This window comes from Brienomyrus brachyistius, unplaced genomic scaffold, assembly GCF_023856365.1.
Source record: "Brienomyrus brachyistius isolate T26 unplaced genomic scaffold, BBRACH_0.4 scaffold62, whole genome shotgun sequence".
In the NCBI taxonomy this organism is placed as follows: Eukaryota; Metazoa; Chordata; class Actinopteri; order Osteoglossiformes; family Mormyridae; genus Brienomyrus; species Brienomyrus brachyistius.
Genome location: NW_026042337.1, coordinates 1,646,165 through 1,664,948, shown reverse-complemented (window position 1 = coordinate 1,664,948; position 18,784 = coordinate 1,646,165). Strand labels below are relative to the sequence as shown.

General features: G+C 45.2%; 1 protein-coding gene across 2 annotated transcripts in view; it reads left to right on the top strand.

Annotated features, from left to right (window-relative positions):
• LOC125725203 (thrombospondin type-1 domain-containing protein 7B-like) overlaps positions 1 to 18,784 on the top strand; it is a 137,655-nt gene that overhangs the window by 89,077 nt on the left and 29,794 nt on the right. For both annotated transcript variants that reach the window (XM_049001922.1, XM_049001923.1), the window contains exons 8-10: positions 10,564 to 10,755; positions 12,699 to 12,933; positions 17,613 to 17,728. In XM_049001922.1, coding sequence (XP_048857879.1) covers positions 10,564 to 10,755; positions 12,699 to 12,933; positions 17,613 to 17,728 — 543 coding nt within the window. The remainder of the gene's footprint in view (positions 1 to 10,563; positions 10,756 to 12,698; positions 12,934 to 17,612; positions 17,729 to 18,784) is intronic.

The window sequence follows — 18,784 nt, the reverse complement described above, 5'->3', positions numbered from 1 at the left end:
GCTCTCCCTCTTCGCTTCCCATGACTTTCACCCTCGTGCATCCACTGCCACGTCTCAAGAGTCTTAATTATTTAATATGGGGAAATCGATGTTTTCCATTGGTGCTACAATGTGGCAGTATGTCTGTCACCGAGTTATTTCCCGATCGTCTACCGCGGTCCCTCTCTGATTCAGTTAGGGTTCCATTTCCCGAGTCACTGCGAGTATCTCCCTCAGAGGCCGCGGCAGCCTCCTCTCATTTGGTGACACCAGCCTCCTCATTCCTCAAAGCTCCTGGTCGGCCAGAAAGGGGGGGGGGAAAAAAACAATTGAGCACATTTCTAAGTGGCGATGTATGAGCAGAAGATGGTTCTGCTCCTCTGAGAGGCTTGTACCTGTCATGGTTCCGCACGGCTCTCTCTCACGGGAGCCTGCCACGCTTTATCAGCTGCTCCTCGCTCGCATCTACGTGCCTGATATTTCCGGCGAGCAGTCAGCGGGTGTTGGCCTTGGCTGCTTAACCAAAACCGAAAATATCACATTTTCCTTGGCTCTTACACAGCCGGGTCATGGGTAAATGTGGAATGAATTTTTGAGGCATGTGAGAGCATGAAAATATGAGGAAAACAGTGCACAGTGTTAGAAATCTAAGCAGGCAGTTTAGTGATCTTGCTTTTCCAGTCTGGCCCCAGTCTTGGTAGTTAAACCACCTCTGTGCCCCTTTGGACCTCATGCATTCAGAGCGTGTCACCCCTCAGCCACCTTTGTTCAACACTAATTGTATTTAAGGTCTGTCAAATTTCAGCCATATGAAGAAGAAGCTTTACGATGAAAAATAAAAATGTGCTGTCTGTCTGCAGATAAGAGTAAAGGTCCAGCTCCATCTGTTGTGACACCGTCAGCTTGCGCTTAGCTCCACTGCCTGGCTAAATCTGTTTTCACTGAGGTCTTCTGTTAGTTGAATTCATGAATAGCCATTGTATTGGAAGAATATGTCTATAACTATACATTAAACAATACAGTGAGTAGAATAGATCATGATTAATATGTTAATAATCGGTTCATCCATCATCCTTCCTTAACCACTGATCCCTTACAGCAGTGTTTCCGAACCCAGTCTTCGGGGACTCCAAGGCAATCCGTGTTTTTTCTCCCTCCCAGCTCCTGATGTGGGCTGTCTGTCAGGGAGTTGGGAGGGAGCACAGGTGTGAGCTGAGCCACTATTTAGACAGCAGTAAATCGCCATACCCTGGCCATACTCTCTGAACAGGTGCTAAACATCAACTCTTTTTTGCTGCAAACAAGTAAATAAACTATAAATAAATATATAAGTAAATAAGTGAAGCAGAATAACGTGGAATAGCACTGTGTGGGCTGTGATTTGAGATACTCTTCTTTTTGCGCAGCTGTTGCCAGCAGTAGTCGAAATAAATTTGCATTTAACTGGTGGAAAATGTTTTGCCTTTGCTTTGATCCATTGACAAAGCCGGCAGCTTCATCCGTGGCGCGTGTCAGACCCTGCACAGTCACCACTCATGCAGAAGCCTCGCTAAATGTGGGCTAATCCAGTAATGGCAGGAGCCTCGCGAGTTATCAGCTCCACCATCAAGCCGAATTGGTTGCTAGTGTTGGAACCGTGGCCTGTGGCATTGACGGAAAGGGGGCCGAACAGGGTGGGCGGCAGGCGTGTTTTGAGAAAATCAAATTTCACATGACAAATGAACCAAAATTGCCAGTGTTATTCTTTGAAATTGTATTTATTTATTCTTTATCCATGCTCCGCTTGAGTGATTGAACACTTTATTGCTCTGACGGTGGAGAGATTTTTTTTTCTAAGGTTGGGTCAGACGTATAGCACAGCGAGACCACCGTGCGAGCTGAACCGAATTAAAAACAAACAGGCAAACAAAAAAATGCACGACACACAGAGGAGTGAAGCACGTGCGGCAGCAAACAGCCAACGACAACGGCAGCAAGACCGTTGATGCCATGCGTTCCTGTGCTATGCCTTTTATGACTCTTGGTAATTTCATTGTTAATGTCTCATTGTCTTCTAAACTGTATAATGAGTGACCTCAAGTGACTTTCTGGGCAGGAAGACATTTTATTGCGTAGAATCTACCTTCGGGACTGTGCTGGACAGCAGCCTGCTTCTGATGATCCTTCACGACAGCTTCTCACCATCTAAAGCAGCTGTGGGGCTGAGACCTTTTGCAAATAAGCTTCTCGTTGGTGACGTCTCTGCAGCTGAAACTATTCCAGGCAGCCTCTTGACGCAATAAAAACTGCAGCTGACACATTCCAGAAAGTTCCCCAGTGCCTGACTCCATACAGCTGACACTGTTTCACACAGCGTCTCCGGGCAGAAATCTTTCTCTACATTTTTTGATTGTTGATACTACGTACTCCTACTTTAACGTGGAGGTTGCTGGCCAAACCTGTCCATCTGAGCATGCTTACAGTATGTCTGTTGTCCTCTGCCTGACCCCACTACAATGACGCTATTGTGAAACCTTGACTTTGGTTTCAATTCTGAATCATATAGCTGGATAATTTTCCAGTTACCAGATGTTAAATTTGCAAGGTATGTCCACCAAACATTAAGAATACCATAAGGAGGAAAGCAGAAGTCATTTACAAGAGAAGGCCTACAATGCTTCACAGCTGAGAACCTAGAGTCCGAAAGCTATGCAATTTCAGGCAGAATACTGTATCCGAAAGCTATGCAATTTCAGGAAGAATGCTGTGTTCGAAAGCTATGCAATTTCAGGCAGAATGCTGTGTTCGAAAGCTATGCAATTTCAGGCAGAATACTGTATCTGAAAGCTATGCAATTTCAGGCAGAATGCTGTGTTCGAAAGCTATGCAATTTCAGGCAGAATACTGTGTCCGAAAGCTATGCAATTTGATGTCAGCTTAATTTCTTTCACCGTGGCAGTTAACGATCTGGTCTAGTCTGGTTGACATAACACTGACTTGTAATAAAACAATATTTTCTCTGTTGTGTGCCTGTTATGCATCGGTGAGTGGCAGCACCCCTGAACTGTTGATGATTAGAGCTGCCCAGGGGGTTGATCACAATACGCCCCCCCCCCCTCTTATGCTCCTTTGCTCCATGTGAACTCCACTTATACTCCTTTTCTCCATGTGTGCTCCTCTTGTGTTCCATCTCTGCTCTTCTTACTCTCCATTGCTCCATATGTACTCCTCTTATGCTCCTTTGCTTGGTGTGAGTTCCTCTTACGCTTCATTGCTCCATGTGTGCTCCTCTTACACTCTCTTTTGTTCCATGGGTGCTACTGTTATGCTCCTTTGCTCCTTGTGTGCTCCACTTCCTTTGCTCTATGGGTGCCCCTCTCACTCTCTTTTGCTACATGTGTGCTTTTCTTACACTTCTTTGTTCCACTTGTGCTCCTCTTATTCTCCTTTGTTCCATGTGTGCTCCTCTTACTCTCCTTTGCACCGTGTGCTCCTCCACCTCTCCTTAGCATCATGTGTGCTCCTCTTACTCTCCTTTGCACCGTGTGCTTCTCCACCTCTCCTTAGCATCATGTGTGCTCCTCTTACTCTCCTTTGCACCATGTGTGCTTCTCCACCTCTCCTTAGCATCATGTGTGCTCCTCTTACTCTCCTTTGCACCATGTGTGGTCCTCCACCTCTCCTTAGCATCATGTGTGCTCCTCTTACTCTCCTTTGCACCATGTGTGCTCCTCCCCCTCTCCTTAGCATCATGTGTGCTCCTCTTACTCTCCTTTGCACCATGTGTGCTCCTCCCCCTCTCCTTAGCATCATGTGTGCTCCTCTTACTCTCCTTTGCACCATGTGTGCTTCTCCACCTCTCCTTAGCATCATGTGTGCTCCTCTTACTCTCCTTTGCACCATGTGTGGTCCTCCACCTCTCCTTAGCATCATGTGTGCTCCTCTTACTCTCCTTTGCACCATGTGTGCTCCTCCCCCTCTCCTTAGCATCATGTGTGCTCCTCTTACTCTCCTTTGCACCATGTGTGCTCCTCCACCTCTCCTTAGTATCATGTGTGCTCCTCTTACTCTCCTTTGCTCCATGTGAGCTCCTCTTACTCTCCTTTGCATCATGTGAGCTCCTCTTATTCTCCTTTGCTCCGTGTACTCCCCTTATTCTCCTTTGTTCCATGTGTGCTTCTCGTGCTCCTTTGCACCTTGTGTGCTCCTCCTACTCTCCTTAGCATCATGTGTGCTCCTCCTACTCTCCTTTGCTCCATGTGTGCTCCTCTTACTCTCCTTTGCACCGTGTGAGCTCCTCTTACTCTCCTTTGCTCCATGTGAGCTCCTCTTATACTCTTTTGCTTCATGTTTACTTCTGTTATGCTCTTTTGTTCCATTTATGCCAAACGGCACATTTTGCCAGAAAGCAAGACTTTCGGCCAGCTTAGCGCAAGCAAACTGACCCATGAAACACAATCCCTTCTGGGAAAAGACCTAACCCTGGGATGAGGTTAAAATTTGTGTGTGTGAGAGAGCAAATCTTGTTAAAGTCACATGTGAAGAGCAGCTGTATTATATCTGAGTAAAACCATGCTTTAATAATTCAATAAGGCCTCAGGCAGCAATCTATTTATGGTGGTTTTTTTGCACTGAGAGGAGGGGGTTCTGCCTTTACGATTCAAGTGATACTTTGCCAACTATGAATCTTTAATTCACTGTTAAGTCTTTTTTTTCCTCTCTGCTTTTCTGTTGCTTTTGCGTCTTAATAAGAAATTGCTCAAGGATTTTATCGCATCAGTTGCATTTGGCATCAGTGAAGGAGCCCCTGTTTTTCATGGGTTCCTGGCTCTCACGCATCTCTTTCTCTTATGCTCATGCAAGACGTCTCACGGCTAATAATTATTATTAACCTAAAATTAGTTACATCAAAATTAAAGCCTTTTGGTAGTTTGCAAACCCTATAGACTATTTACAAGGTATTAAAACTGTTACATACATGAAGATGAGTGAGCAGACTTGTCTTGAATTGAAAATCTCATGCCAGCCAGCTGACCAAAGTTGGCAACTCTATTGTTTTATTCTTTATTAGTGACCCCCCCTTCGTTATAAATACATACATAGCTATATTCTCAATCATCAAATCATAAGAAGTACTCTACTACCATTAATGGGTGACTTTTTGTGGAGTACATTTCATGTGCTCAATGAAAATGTTAGTTATGCACACATTTTGGTTGCTCTTCTCTTGGGAAAAAGCTCAGAGACTTCAGGACAACAAAGGTGTAATTTCAGGTAGCTAAAATAGTAGTTTTTCTTATTTTCAACTTTTCTCCCGGGTGTAATTATACCAGCACTTACCTTCATTATAACGATTGCTGGGTTGTGGCCTCGCCATTAGTGATTTGCACGATTTCTGGATATTTACCTGCCAAGTTTTTATTTAGGCCTAAAAAAATGTACTATTTAAAATTCCTTAAAACTATGTATACCACTGAAAGACGTCCCTTTGTGTTCAAAAAAATAATTTAGTAAATAGCACGGTACGTTTTTATACACAATGTTCGCTTTTATTTCTACGTCATAAGTAATATACGTCTCGCACGCAGCTCGCGTAGCCAGGTAAGACATTTAGCTGCGAGCTGCATAAGCAGCTTATATATAGCGCAGCCAGGCTGAAGTGAACACAGTCTTTGGGATTTGCGATCATTTGTACGGCGCGGTGTAATTAGGAGCAATTGCTCATCGCCCAGGGCAAAGTGTGCCGAAACAGACTGGCGGCGTCCGACGGCAGCCGGGATAATCGGGCTTGGGGTGATGTAATTATCCCAGTGCAGAACCTAGAGCCCAAGATGGCTTAGCGACGTTGCAGCTTTACTTTACTAATGGGTTTTATATACTGGGTTTTACTCCGGCGGGTTCATCTTTGCCCACGCCGTAGCCGACCGAGGTGAGAAGCGGGGGCGTGGCGGACCGACGGCTGTCGCCGGGTGCCGATCGATAGCGCTGACAGCGATCTAGTAAATGACCATCTCCCCTCCCAGCCCCCATGAGGGCTCTGATAACTGCTCCTGGGTAGGATCGCTTTGACGGGGTCGTTAAATCAGCCCCTCCGTGCCTGCCGGCTGAGTTATTGCCCAACGCGCCCCGCTGACGCAGCAGCGTGAGTGACTGAGGGCAAGTTGATGCCGTTTTTCCGCTCTTTCGCTGTGATTTATGGGCACCACCACCCAGGGAACTGGGGTAATTCGCTTTTTGAATTTTTATATTATAGCCCTGTTGAATGAGCCATTACTTGTTTTGTGGCTCATCTAATATAGGTATAATAAAACATTAGCTTTTAAATAAGCATTGCGTGTTCTTTAAGTGTCTTAAATAAATACAGTGGGTGTTGCGTATTTTAAAATGATGCCATATTATATTGTTAAATATAGGCGAGTAATTTTAAATATGTTGTCCAGGACAGGACTCTCAGGCTCACTGAGAAATTGCTGCCTTGGTTGTAATCTGCTTGTCAGATCGTGTATTTTAGGGAAAATCTGCTGAAAAGAGTTACGGTAAACATTTTATTTCCATTCCACAAACATGAAAACATACGAATTTGACCTCACAGTTGGGTGAATGGTCAGGGCGATACCTGTTTTATCTGTCATCTACGTCAGATATTTTAGTAAATAAAAGAAAGTGCCCGGAGCCTTTCATAAGAAATTGTACTTTTTCTAGTCTAGGCAACATTCTGACGATGTTTCAAACGGAAGCTTGAATTAATTGAAATATTTTACTAGGTTAACCGTTGTAAGTATCTTCTGTGTTTTTCTGATGTTAAATCCTGTCATCCTGGCCCTTGTTGCAAAATGCGAAACGAGCGCGTTCTGTTGCTTGCTGTTTTTTCCAACTTAGCTCCGTTTGGGAGCTAGATTTCTCTAATTCCCAGTCTCTCAGGAAATAACTTGTTTTTCACATTTTTACAGAATTGTGCACAATTACAGCAAAGAAAAAAATATTAATTAGGTTTTTAAAAATGCAAGCGATGCACTGGCCATCATTCATGAATATTGTTTTAATATTGTTCAATAGCAAAACATACCTATCAGAGGCATCCCAAAGGAAAGTTCTGCTCTCTGTCAGCACGATCTCCATGAGAGGTGGGCGATGTGCAGCCCTACGATCTTCTTACAGTTGCATGGAGAGTAAGAATCACATCTCTGGTCCCTGAAAACAAACATGTCTGACTGGCCATTTATCTCCCAACCTCCACATTTCATTTCCGTGGCTCAGAATTCCGGTAGGTGATTACGTTTCACGGAGGCATCCTTCATGTGGCGAAACATTGACAGCCCATTTTGCTCCCAAAGTCTCACATGAGAGCAATATTGCATTCAGAATTCTGGCTCGTTTCTGTGCTTTTTCCACAGTTTCTGGCAAAGTATCTAAAAAATGTTAGTTACGTTAATTTTGCATGATTTTGGACTAAATATTCTTGGTAGTAATTCAGCTTATGAATGTATATGACGTAGAATAACATAAATACTGCATAATATTATACGAAGGCTTTCTGAAAATGATGATCCTACCAGCTATATCCGTGACGGAGCTGTACTCAGAATTGTTTGGATACCTCAGGTGTCTCAGAAATGGGAATCGTGCCGTGGGGACAGATGGGCAGGGGGCTCCCTTATTGCGCCGCGATTGTTGCCGCTGCCCGGGGGTGACGTCCCACGTCTCCGCTTTCTCTCCGGATTTTCCGTGCATAGCTCCCGCCTAGACCGCCGTGTCAGGAGCCGTGTTTAATGTTTGCCGGCCGCCTCCCCAGAGAGAAAACTCCGTATGAGTTTCTGTCGATTTCTTATTAAACAAAATACGTTCTCGCCCAAGCCTTTGTTGATGGGGAGCTTCACAGGGATGGGAGAATCAAGGGATTTTGTGAAATAGCCAGATGGTTACAGCATTGTTTATTATTGCCTTTTAAAGAGTCTTTGCCAAGAAGGGATATTAACCCCCTGTGTGGGCGAAACAAAACCTCAGCATTAATCTTGGCAGCCCGTCGAAAACCTCAAATAGCCTCTTGATCTGAAAATTCCGAAGCACTTATTAAGACTCTAGGTCAAGAGTTTGCAAGAAGCTACCTGATTCCACCTACCTGTATGGAAACACATGCACCTACATATTGACTTGCCGCTTTTGAGTGACCCGCTGATGGTACTGCGGGCAGTAATAGTCAGTTGGTTGGTGACCTTCCCTCTTGACAATGACGTTAAGTAGGTAATAAGAATCGCCGTTGGAAAGTCCGGAGATACGCTTCTGGTCCTGTTCTTGGTGTGAACCTCCCTCCAGATTCAGAGGGACATTACAGTGTTACACTTAACGTTACACTTAACCTTCTCTTTCATATGTTGGCGGGGGCAGGTCATTACACTGGCGGCATATAGAGCAAATGACCTATAATTTGTTTTCTTTAATCAATCTGCTTTTCAGAAAGTGTAGAATGATGAACTGTGTTCAATGCCTAGAGCTTGTTCCTAATGAATGATGAATGCTGTTCTCACTCAGAGTTACACAACCCATTTTTACCCGTAAACCATCCTCTTGTTGTGATTACTTATTGTCATGGAAAGCAATGCAGAGCTGAACCAGGAGGTGCAAATTCTAATAATCTTATGGGGTCAAATCATGTATGGGAGCCAACCAGTCGACATGGGAATTTAGAGTTCGGTGGGTGGATGGTCAAGCCCATTCGAATTCATTTTGTGGTGGTGAAATTTTCATGTTGTCTTCAGTTCTTAAATGAATTGTTGTACGATATGTGAAGCAGGAAATGTGGTCGTACTTCACATCCTCTTCGTTACTGTTGCCTGCGCAGGTGATCCTTGTGATCCGCTGCACACAGGGGTGCCATAAGGGGGCGATTCCAAGGGTCCCTGGGTGGCAGGGGACCTAAATAATTTGGAAAATAACTGGATTGGTCTGGACTGGGGGGCCCAACATGATATGCTTTCATGGGGCCTAAAGCCTGCACATGCCAGGAAAGAGGTAACAGCTGGCAGGTGTCCTTCGTCCTCCCACCCCCCTCACACACCCACCCACACACACAGACACACTGCACATTGCCCAAAGCCTGAAGCACAGCACAGCCAATCAGAGAGCCTGACACATCGCTGTGAGCTGCCTGTGGAGAATACAAGAGGAGCGGTGCTCAGGCCTGTATCTGGGCTTTCGCTGCTTCCCCATTGGGGAATTTACCTACACATGCAAACATTGGTACTATAAAAGGGGAAAATAACATCTTTATATCACTTTCTGCTCTACTAATTTCTTATACCCTAAATAATAAATGAAGGTGCATTAATTAGGGTTGCCTGAGATTAAATTGTTAAAGAGAATGTTTTTGTTAAGGAGTTTAATCAGGAAAATTCATTTAAAACGCTTGATTACTTTCATTGATTTCCCCGCTGTGGTGATTGTGCCTGACACACTGTTCTGCAGAAGGTTGCCTGTTTTACTATGAAAAACATTCCGGACGTTTGCTTTTGATGATCAAAGACGTGGATTCATTAATATTCCGTTTTATAAAACTGCTTTGAAATATGGAAGAATTTGAAGTGCATGACTTTCAAATTTAAATATGTTTCCTTTTGTAGCTATTAAGTTTCCAACGTAACATATAATATAGGATAATGTATTATAAAACAGGCATAATATATGAGTGTAATTTTGCGGACTGAGTCAGTTAGAAAATTTGCTTTTTAAAAATCTAAACACATATTGTCATGATCACCGGGGTGTGGACCGGGGAAGCACGACATAAGCCATGGAGTCGTGGATTTTTTTCAGGTCGAAAACACTGGGAAACATGAACCGACGTCACACAATGTTAATGACCGGACTGGGGAATCATACTTGAACGTGAACTTAAGTACACAGGACTAATTAACAACAACGAAAGACAGCTGGTAACACAGGGATTCCACACGAGGTAGCGAGGGGGCGTGGCACACGTAAGGATCGGACGAGCAGGGCATGACTCATATTCCTAATGTTATTTATCAGCTGCCTTCCCGAAAGTCCGTTTGCAACAGCCATATTGTACGTGCATTTAAATGATATTCTTTTGTTGTATTCTTTCATCCGCAGAGGGTGGTTTTCATTATGTCCGAGGCAATGTAGGGCACTAGGCATGGGTACACCCTGGACGAGATGTCAGTCCATCACATGTACACCCATACAGTATGGACAATTCCGAGACACCATGTAGCCAAACTGCATGACTTTGGATTGTAGCTGGAAGAACGCCGTGAGACTTGGGGAGACCGTGCACGGCCCATACCCACAGAGCAGGTGTAATGTGCTCCCCCAGAGCCCCTGAGCCTCCCTCAATCTCTTTTACCGCTTCTAATAATGTGCAATTAGCCCATGCGACGTGTGAGTCTTGTTCTGTGATTTGGATATGAATATAAAGTACTACACCGCTAAGCAAAAATACTTTCCAGATGGTTCCGGGTATACACGGGAAACTTGTATAAATCAAGCGTCTGCTCGAGAATGGAGAGTAGGGACGGGGTGTCGGTTTAGCTGTCGTTAGTTCAGCTTGCGGGGGAGTGGATATCACCATGGGTCCTGGTGTTGCAGGTGAGGCCATGCCCAACGAGCGTTGCCAGGACGACCCCCCGCCATCTCTGGGGCCCTGCGAAGTGCCCTGCCCCGGGGACTGTGTGCTGGGAGCCTGGTCTTCCTGGTCGCCCTGCTCCCATTCCTGCTCGAGCAGAAACTCAGATGGCCGGCAGAGCAGAACCCGCGCCATTCTGGCACCGCCTGGCCAAGGTAACGTTACGCCGACGTCTCTAATGTCTCGGATCTCTTTCTTAAGCATAGCGGGCTCTTTATTGTCTGGGTTGCGGCATTGCTCATATTTCTAAGAAATCTTTTGGCGTCAATGATCATGCCTCATTAATGCCTCTTAGACGACTTCTGGGTGTGTCTCGGGTTACATTGAACATTCTGATGATCTCGATATAAACAGACATACTGAAATCATATTTTCCACGGACTACCAAGTAAAATCTGCTGAAGACATACGATGAACTCCCATGTTCCAATAGGCATTCATCTCATAGTCATCCATCCAGCGTCAGGCTGTCTTAGGATCTAAGCAGTGGGGAAAAAATGAAAGAGAATCACCATTACAGGTTATGTATTTGATAGGCTGCCGTTTAGCCATAACCCTGGCCTTCCAAAAATCCACTCTCATGAATAAGGCTTGTTTTTAGTGACCCCACTAACCTACAGTGTACATTAACCTCTTGGCAACCACCCCCCCCCCCCCCCCCAACCACAAAGCCCATCCGCTGCACGGCATCTGCACCTTAAACTCCAGTTTAAGCAGGTTTTGGTGATTTTTGGGCTCTTCCGCGGGATGCCTTCGACAGCCAGAGGCTCTCAAAGGATGTAAGGACGGCGGTCCGACAGCCCACCTTAACCGCCGAGCGACGTGGTTGCGCAGGATTGCGGTGGGGTGCTAACAACAGCCAGCGGGTGTTTCTCTAACAGCCCAGACAGGTGTGCTAATCGTGGGCCCATTAGTCGCTCTGTTTGTGTAAAAGTGCAGACAGGATAACGGCAGTCCGTCCGCCGAACGCGGCGCCCAGGATATCGCATCAGAGGCGGTCTGTTACTTGTGCTTGGCTGCTGTCAAATGCTGCGTGGAGGCAGGAAATTATACTGCGGGTAACACAGACATAAATCATATGTGCCTCATCTCAAATTCAGTGACAAGCAGCAATAATTAAGACTAAAATACCCCCGAATGCCCAGGGACACCATCCTCCCACAAGGAGTCACATCTCACTTTATTTTCACCACTATCGCCACAGGAAAAACACGGAAATGTGTTTCCCCATTAATTTCCACAGACAGACCTTCTCTTATTAACATTTCTCAAGCCCGTGATGTGCGATTCCTGAAATGCCCAGCTCAGCTTTGTTCCTTTGTGAAGGCCTACTTGGGATTAGACTGATGCATGTAACACAGCATGTAAACATTAATGATGTCAATCTGCAACATCATATTTCTGATCTTTTCTTATCTTTTATTGATTATATATTCTCATATAGTAAAATATTATGGTAGTGTGGTGCAGATGGACAGGGTTGGCCGATGAGCTCACTGAATTACATCACCGGTTCCAGGTACATTCTGTGTTGCCTGGAACCTTGGATTCTAGCTACTGCCCTTCTCTGTATCCCAAAGCCTCCCTGGTTCCATCTGTACTTCCCCTGTGCTGAAGCCTAAATACCTGTTTTTCATCTCTGTCCCCTAGGTTTTGAAATCTGTCTACAAACAAAGTCCCTATTCCCTGCTCCCTTCCTCCTGTCTTGTGGTTTTGTATTATGTTCTGAGCAGATCCCACACATTGCTAATGTGTTCAAGTAGGGGATGCGCTCAAATCTCTAGTGCAGATAGGCCAATACAGTCCTCAGGGACCAACAGACGGTCCACGTTTTTGCTCCCTCCAACTCCCAGAAGGAGCAAAAATGTGGACTGTCTGGCAGGGAACTAGCTTGGAAGCAGCAAATGCCCAACCAGATTGGGAAACACTGCTTTAGGGGTTAGTAGGCACGATTAGTTGGCATATTATGTGGTTCGTGGAGGTGATAGTAGATGTGTCTCAGCGATAAGCTCTTTTTATACCTGTGTGAAATGTTGTTGCAAAAACAGTGTTGTTTTGTTTCGTTTGGATGAGATGTTGTGTTGTTTGTTGGGTCCAGGAGGCAAACATTGCCCTCCAGCCAGCACCCTGGAGGACTGGAGGCCATGTAACCAGCACCCCTGCATTGTGTTCTACTGGGAGGCATCGCCTTGGGGGCCCTGTACCGAAGACCCCTCCGCCAGCGACCCAAACGTCACTAGCAGCTTGGACAGCCCCCCCACCTGTGCTGTCGGCATACAGACCAGGAAGGTGTCCTGTGTGAAGATGAATGTGGGGCCAGTGATCCCAAAAAGGTACACAAAGTCCTCCTCACGTATGAGGTATATTCTCCGGGATAGTTTCTATATTGAAATTAAGAACAGTAGCAGTGGTTACCAGCAGGAGGCGCTCTCGAGTATGCAACTGGTTACTGAATAAAACCCAATGCTCCAATGAATCGTAGAGGGAAGTTTTATGGAAACGGTGCAATTTGTCTGCTTTCCTGTCAGTTTTTTTTATTTTTCTGTTGTTACAAAACGCGCCACTGTGTGCTCAGGCTTGTGCCTGTGGCAGTGGGGAGACACCATCGGTCCAGCCTTCGGCGATCCCCTGAATGAAGGGGTCATGTCCTCATGGGGGCTCTCCCATTGGCTAAAAGGGCCATAGCCCTAGCTGAGCCTAAGCTCCTCCTCCAACACCAAATCTTAGCTGCAGGCTACGGACAGCTTGCTGTCCAAAAGGACCCAAAAACAGTCGGGTGGCAATGTTGAGCGTCAGGAAGAGCCAGTAGGGGCTATGCTGTAATCCAGGGGCGGGGGACTGGTCTCAGGAAGGCTTTGAAAAGCCACAAAGACGACGTCGATCTCTATCTTGATTCCCTGAAAGAGTGCTGGGTCTGTGCTGCTGTTTCCCATGATCGGAACTTTCTCCCGAGCAGCTGGTAGCAAAGACACTCACTCGGCCGCTGAAGTGAGTTTCCCGTAGACCTGCCCTAAATGTACCTTCCAGTGATTGTTTGCAGTTCCCATGGTGTTATGATAGCTCAGCTCCTTGCATTGTAGTGTTTGTCGTGCTGATTCCATTTCCTTTGTCTTCCTCTCCTGTCATTTAAGCTGAAAACTAATTTCAGTTTCCAAGGTAACCACATATACACTTGATTAATAAAAATATTACAGTTAAGCAACCACACACAAATCCCTGCTTCCCTCTACTTCTGAAGTGCATTCCTACTGTGTTGGTTTCTACTATAATGTCTTGTATTTCTATCATTAGGGCCTAGCGCTCCGTTGCCGGGAGACCTGAGTGCTAGTTATACGCGGCAGTATGAATAAACGTGAAAATGAGTCTGCGCAGTGAAATCAATACCTGTGGTCTAGATGCAATGTGCCATTTCAAATCAGGAAGTAGTGTCTAATTTTATACAAAGTGAGAAATTGCTAAATGATGCTATTCTGAGTGAACTCATCACATGTGTAGTTCAGTGCGACTAAGATAATAGGGTGAATTTCTCCGTAACAAATTTAATTGAGTCTGTTCAGTGTAGGTATGTAACCTATAAATACTAAGCCAATAATTCTGTTTGTGTTGAATCTCACTGAATTAATTGGATGTCAGCTATGATACATTAAAAGAAGCAGTTTACTCTGTACTGTGGGGCCACCATAAAGTTGAAAATTTTCTGTGGAGAGAAAGAATTTATCCATGATTGCATTAAAAATTCTAAAAGTTTGTTGATAAAAAAAAGGTTTTTGTTGGAAATAATCCAAATATATATTTCTGAATTTTAAAAAAATATTCTTATATTCTGTGCCTCTTGCTGGACTGGTGAGATTGTGCGGGTGTTTTCGTTAGATGACCACTGCGTTCAGAAATCGGTTGCCGTCGGGAACACAGAAATATAGTTAATGAACCACGCTTGACCGAACAGGGAATCGCACAGTGAGGCAAACGTGCGGCGTTGCATGCAGCCCCTCCTCTGCCAATCATGAGGCTGCACCTCCCTCAATTCCTCTGCAATTTCCTGCCCTGGAAGCTCCTTTATTCCTGCCTGAATCGGATAGGATCTCGACATGGATACCCGGGTCTCATTAACTTTATTCTGGCTGCCAGCAGAAGATGCCTGGCTCGGGTTGGTGCCCTGGCTATCGCACTTGCGCGACATTCTTCTCACGCGCTTTGTCCTGCGGGAGAAAATGCCGCGTAAGTGTGTTTGCCGCGGTTGTCGCCGGGGGCGACGCCTCCGCGGGCCCCCAACCCTTTCCACCTGGAGTGATTATCCACAAAGATCCACAGTGACCTTTCAGGCTCAGCTTTTTTCTGTGGCCCTCCCTACAACGAAATAAAACTTGAAATATGTTCTTAATTCCTTATATCTCTGTAAAGAAAGTTAGGGCTGTCAAAACGGGGAGTTTTGTTGAAGCATAGCTTTATTCATGACGGGCTAAGAGGTTATTCGGTCAGGTGTGATTTGAGGTTTTCTCTTTGAAGTATTTTATATTGGAAAAAAAAAACAGCCTTTCAATGTAATTTGCTTGCTTCTATTTCATGTTAGATTTGGGGTCACTAGTGCTCCAGATAAGCCCCTCCCACTAAACCTGATTTCCTGTTTGCACTGCGGGTTGTACCGGCCGGAGACCCCGCAGATCTGTGGAAGCCTGGCTGGGCACATTGTGCTCGAACCCTCCCCATCTCAACACTATACAGGCACTTATGTTGGAGAGCTCCCGGTCACACCTGGGGTATGACACAGCTCAGGTTTAAACCATAGTCTGAGGCGTACATTTGCTTAGCTTCTCAAGTCACTGATGCGGTTTAACAGCCTTCATAGATGTGTCTCAATGTGTTAGCAACACTGCTGTTCTCAAGGGGTCAATCAGTGCTGTTACATGCGGCGCAGCTCTTTATGTGATGTTTTTTAATGGGAATCGGCTCTTAAAGGTGCAGCGCCGATGCAGTGGCTGCATTTCAAACGTCTCCTGGAAGCGCTACAGTTTATCCTCATGGACGTCGAGTTCTCAAAGGGACCTGTCCCTTTGCATCCGTCCGAGGCAGCGTCTGACCAGATGGGGTGGGGACAGGGTGACTCCGGTGGTTCTGTCTTTCGCTGCAGACAGCCCAGTGCTTGTGTATTTACCATGATTTACTCATGAGATACTCACACTGTCTCAGCTGTCCTGTTTAAAACATCATGACCCTCCCACTGTAAATCTTGATCTTATTTTAATGCATTTCTGTTTTTAAAAACCCTTCACCTCTTGGGGTGCATAGCACATGCCAACACTGGGAAGTATTATTGCTATTTCTGGGTAAGGACTCAGCCATTACGACATAAAATTTACTTGAATTCTTACTGATCATTTTCCCTCCAGTCCCCAAACTGCACACAGGAAAGATGCTGTATATGTACTTTTGCCTGTGGCTTTGTGTTAGTTATGAATCATTAGATAAACTTTCATTAAGATATAGTTACTGCATAAATGCCTTATGTTCTTTTAAACGGAGTATTTTTTTCCACATCAGCTAATGTTTCATTGCCTTTCGATTTAAGATGACTGATGAGACCGATACTCTGAGAGCATTTTTCTTGAAGATCTGGCCACCCCCTCTGCCTTAGAGCCGTGACAGCTGCCACAGCAGCACCGCAGTAAATACCGTCCACGTTCTTCTGGGTGGTATTTGCTGAGGCTGGATTAAAAGGACCAGCTCTTGCTTTTATTCAGCGTTTGTGCCTTTTTCCCGTGTCTGTAATGGAGGAGACGAGGGCACCTTCGCCACGTCGCCGCCATCGTGCTTCTGCTGTGTTTCCGCCCACAAGCTGTGGTTTTAACAAACTGTCACCTGATGGTTACCGGCTGGTTTCCGTAGAAATGAGCTGCTGGGAGATCTTAGGCTCCGAACACTTGAGCCCCCCCCTCTCTCTCTCTCTCTTCCTCTCTCTCTCTCTCTCTCTCTCTCTTCCTCTCTCTCTCTCTCTCTCTCTCTTCCTCTCTCTCCATCTCTCTCTCTCTCTCCCTCTCTCTCTCACACACACACACACAGGGTTCCAATTATATCTTTGTGGGGATGTCCTTTCATTTCTATGGGCTTCACCTTAATCCCAATGATAACTTCCCCCCACCCTAACCTCCCCCCAGCACTAATCTTAACCAAACTAAATACAAGACTTTTCACATTTTTACTTTTTTGATTGCAATATCAGGTTTTTATAAAAATGAGATTTTCCTTGTGGGGACCTGGAAAAATGGTCCACACAACATCAAAATAGCAGGTTTATTTCACTTTGTGGGGATATTTGGTCCCCACAACGTAAGTAATACCTTGGACCACACACTCACACACACACAGACACACACACACACACAGACACACACTCATACACACACTCACACACAGACACACACTCATACACACACTCACACACAGACACACACTCACACACACACACACACACAGCCATAGCTGAGTTTTTCTGACCATCCCATTGCCAATTTAACCCATAACCAACTAAACTCAATCTCAGGTTTGTTTTTCAGGTGTCGCCTCAGTACACCTACATACAAATGAGCACGTCGGATTATATAACATTAAATTAGTCCTTAAAATGGAACATTCAGTCAGTAACAGCTTAAGACTGTTATGGGCTCCATGTTCTCAGCTGACGGTAAGAATTCCAGTTGAATTTGAGGTCTGACAGCTGTGTAACAGCAGAGGCGTGCTAGTCATTGTACTTATAATCTCAGCAGGGTTGCCATCTTTGTCAGTCAGCTGGAGTGAGATTTTCAATTCCAGACGAGTCTGCTCGCACATTTACATGTATGTAAGAGTTTTATTACCTAGTAAATAGTCAGTATTGCTTGTAAATCACCCCAGCACTTTTGATGCACGGCAGATATATGAGATTTAGCAAGTCTGCTGAAAATAAGCTCCGGGCTGAAGTTTCCCCGCACCATGCTGCCTCGGGAATGAGCCTCAGAGTGTCCGCTGCCTGTCACAGGTGCCCGGAGTCGTCTCGCCCCGGCGCCACGCGGACCTGCCTCCTGCCTTGCAGGCGAGACTGCATGGTGACGGCCTTCAGCGAGTGGACGCCCTGCCCGTCCGGCTGCCAGCCAGGTATGCAGCTGTCAGGTAGTTTCGTGTCAGCATGGCCTCCCTGGGGCTGCGCTGAAAGCGAGGCGTGCATGTAGCATGCTGTGGCAGCTTCCCGAGCAAACCACGTGCAGTGTGACTGGGCGCGGCACCTCATATAGATGGCTGATCACACAGTGAATGTGCTCAGAATTACGAATTCAGACCTATACAGGAATAAATGTCATCGTATGTGAAGTAAGGCCTCATATTCTTTAGTTTATACTGAAAAAATTAATGTATGTAAGAGTACAGTTTTTTTTGCTTTAGAGGTAGGTCAGGGTGAAGAGGATCTTTACAACAATTTTCATTTATTTAGCAAATTTACATATGCTAATCAAACGCTTTATTTACTTTTCCGTATAATTTTATGCATGTTGATTATTAAATATGATATTTGTATTCAAGCTCATTAGAGAGAAGCTGCACATTTTATGGGCTCACTGCAATGTGACTGTCGAGCACATAGTCGTTCGGAGCCATATCTGATTTTTTTTGTCGTGAGGTTGCGCTTCGTTATTGGCTCTGATGTGGCTGTGATTCCCTCTCAGTTTCATTGTCCTCCGTTGTGAATAATCAGCACTGTGCAGTTGTGTGTCAGGAGCAGGACAAATGAGCACAAATGAGTTTATCAGCTGTATCAGCCCCTCATTCAAGATCAGAATGGCGTATGTTGTTGTTGATGTTGTTGTTGTTGTTATGTGCATGGGGGTGTGTGTATAGGTACATATTACATTGTGGTGCATTTTGTCTGGTTACTTATGGTTAAGGTTAGGGCTGTAGAGGTTAAGGTTGTCATTGTTGGGATTAGTTTTGACTATAGAAATGAATAGTCCACACAAGGATATGAATACAAATGTGTGTGTGTGTGTATGTGTGTGTTACAGAGAGAGAGAGAGATAGTGTATGTGGTCTAAGAAACAATGTATCTGTACTGTTTGTGAAGATGCCCCCATTTAAAATTCAGGAGCTGTCCTGGCTTTGTTACAGCAGGCATTTGCTGCCTTTGTGGTCCTTGCACTGACAGGAAATTTTCTCTGC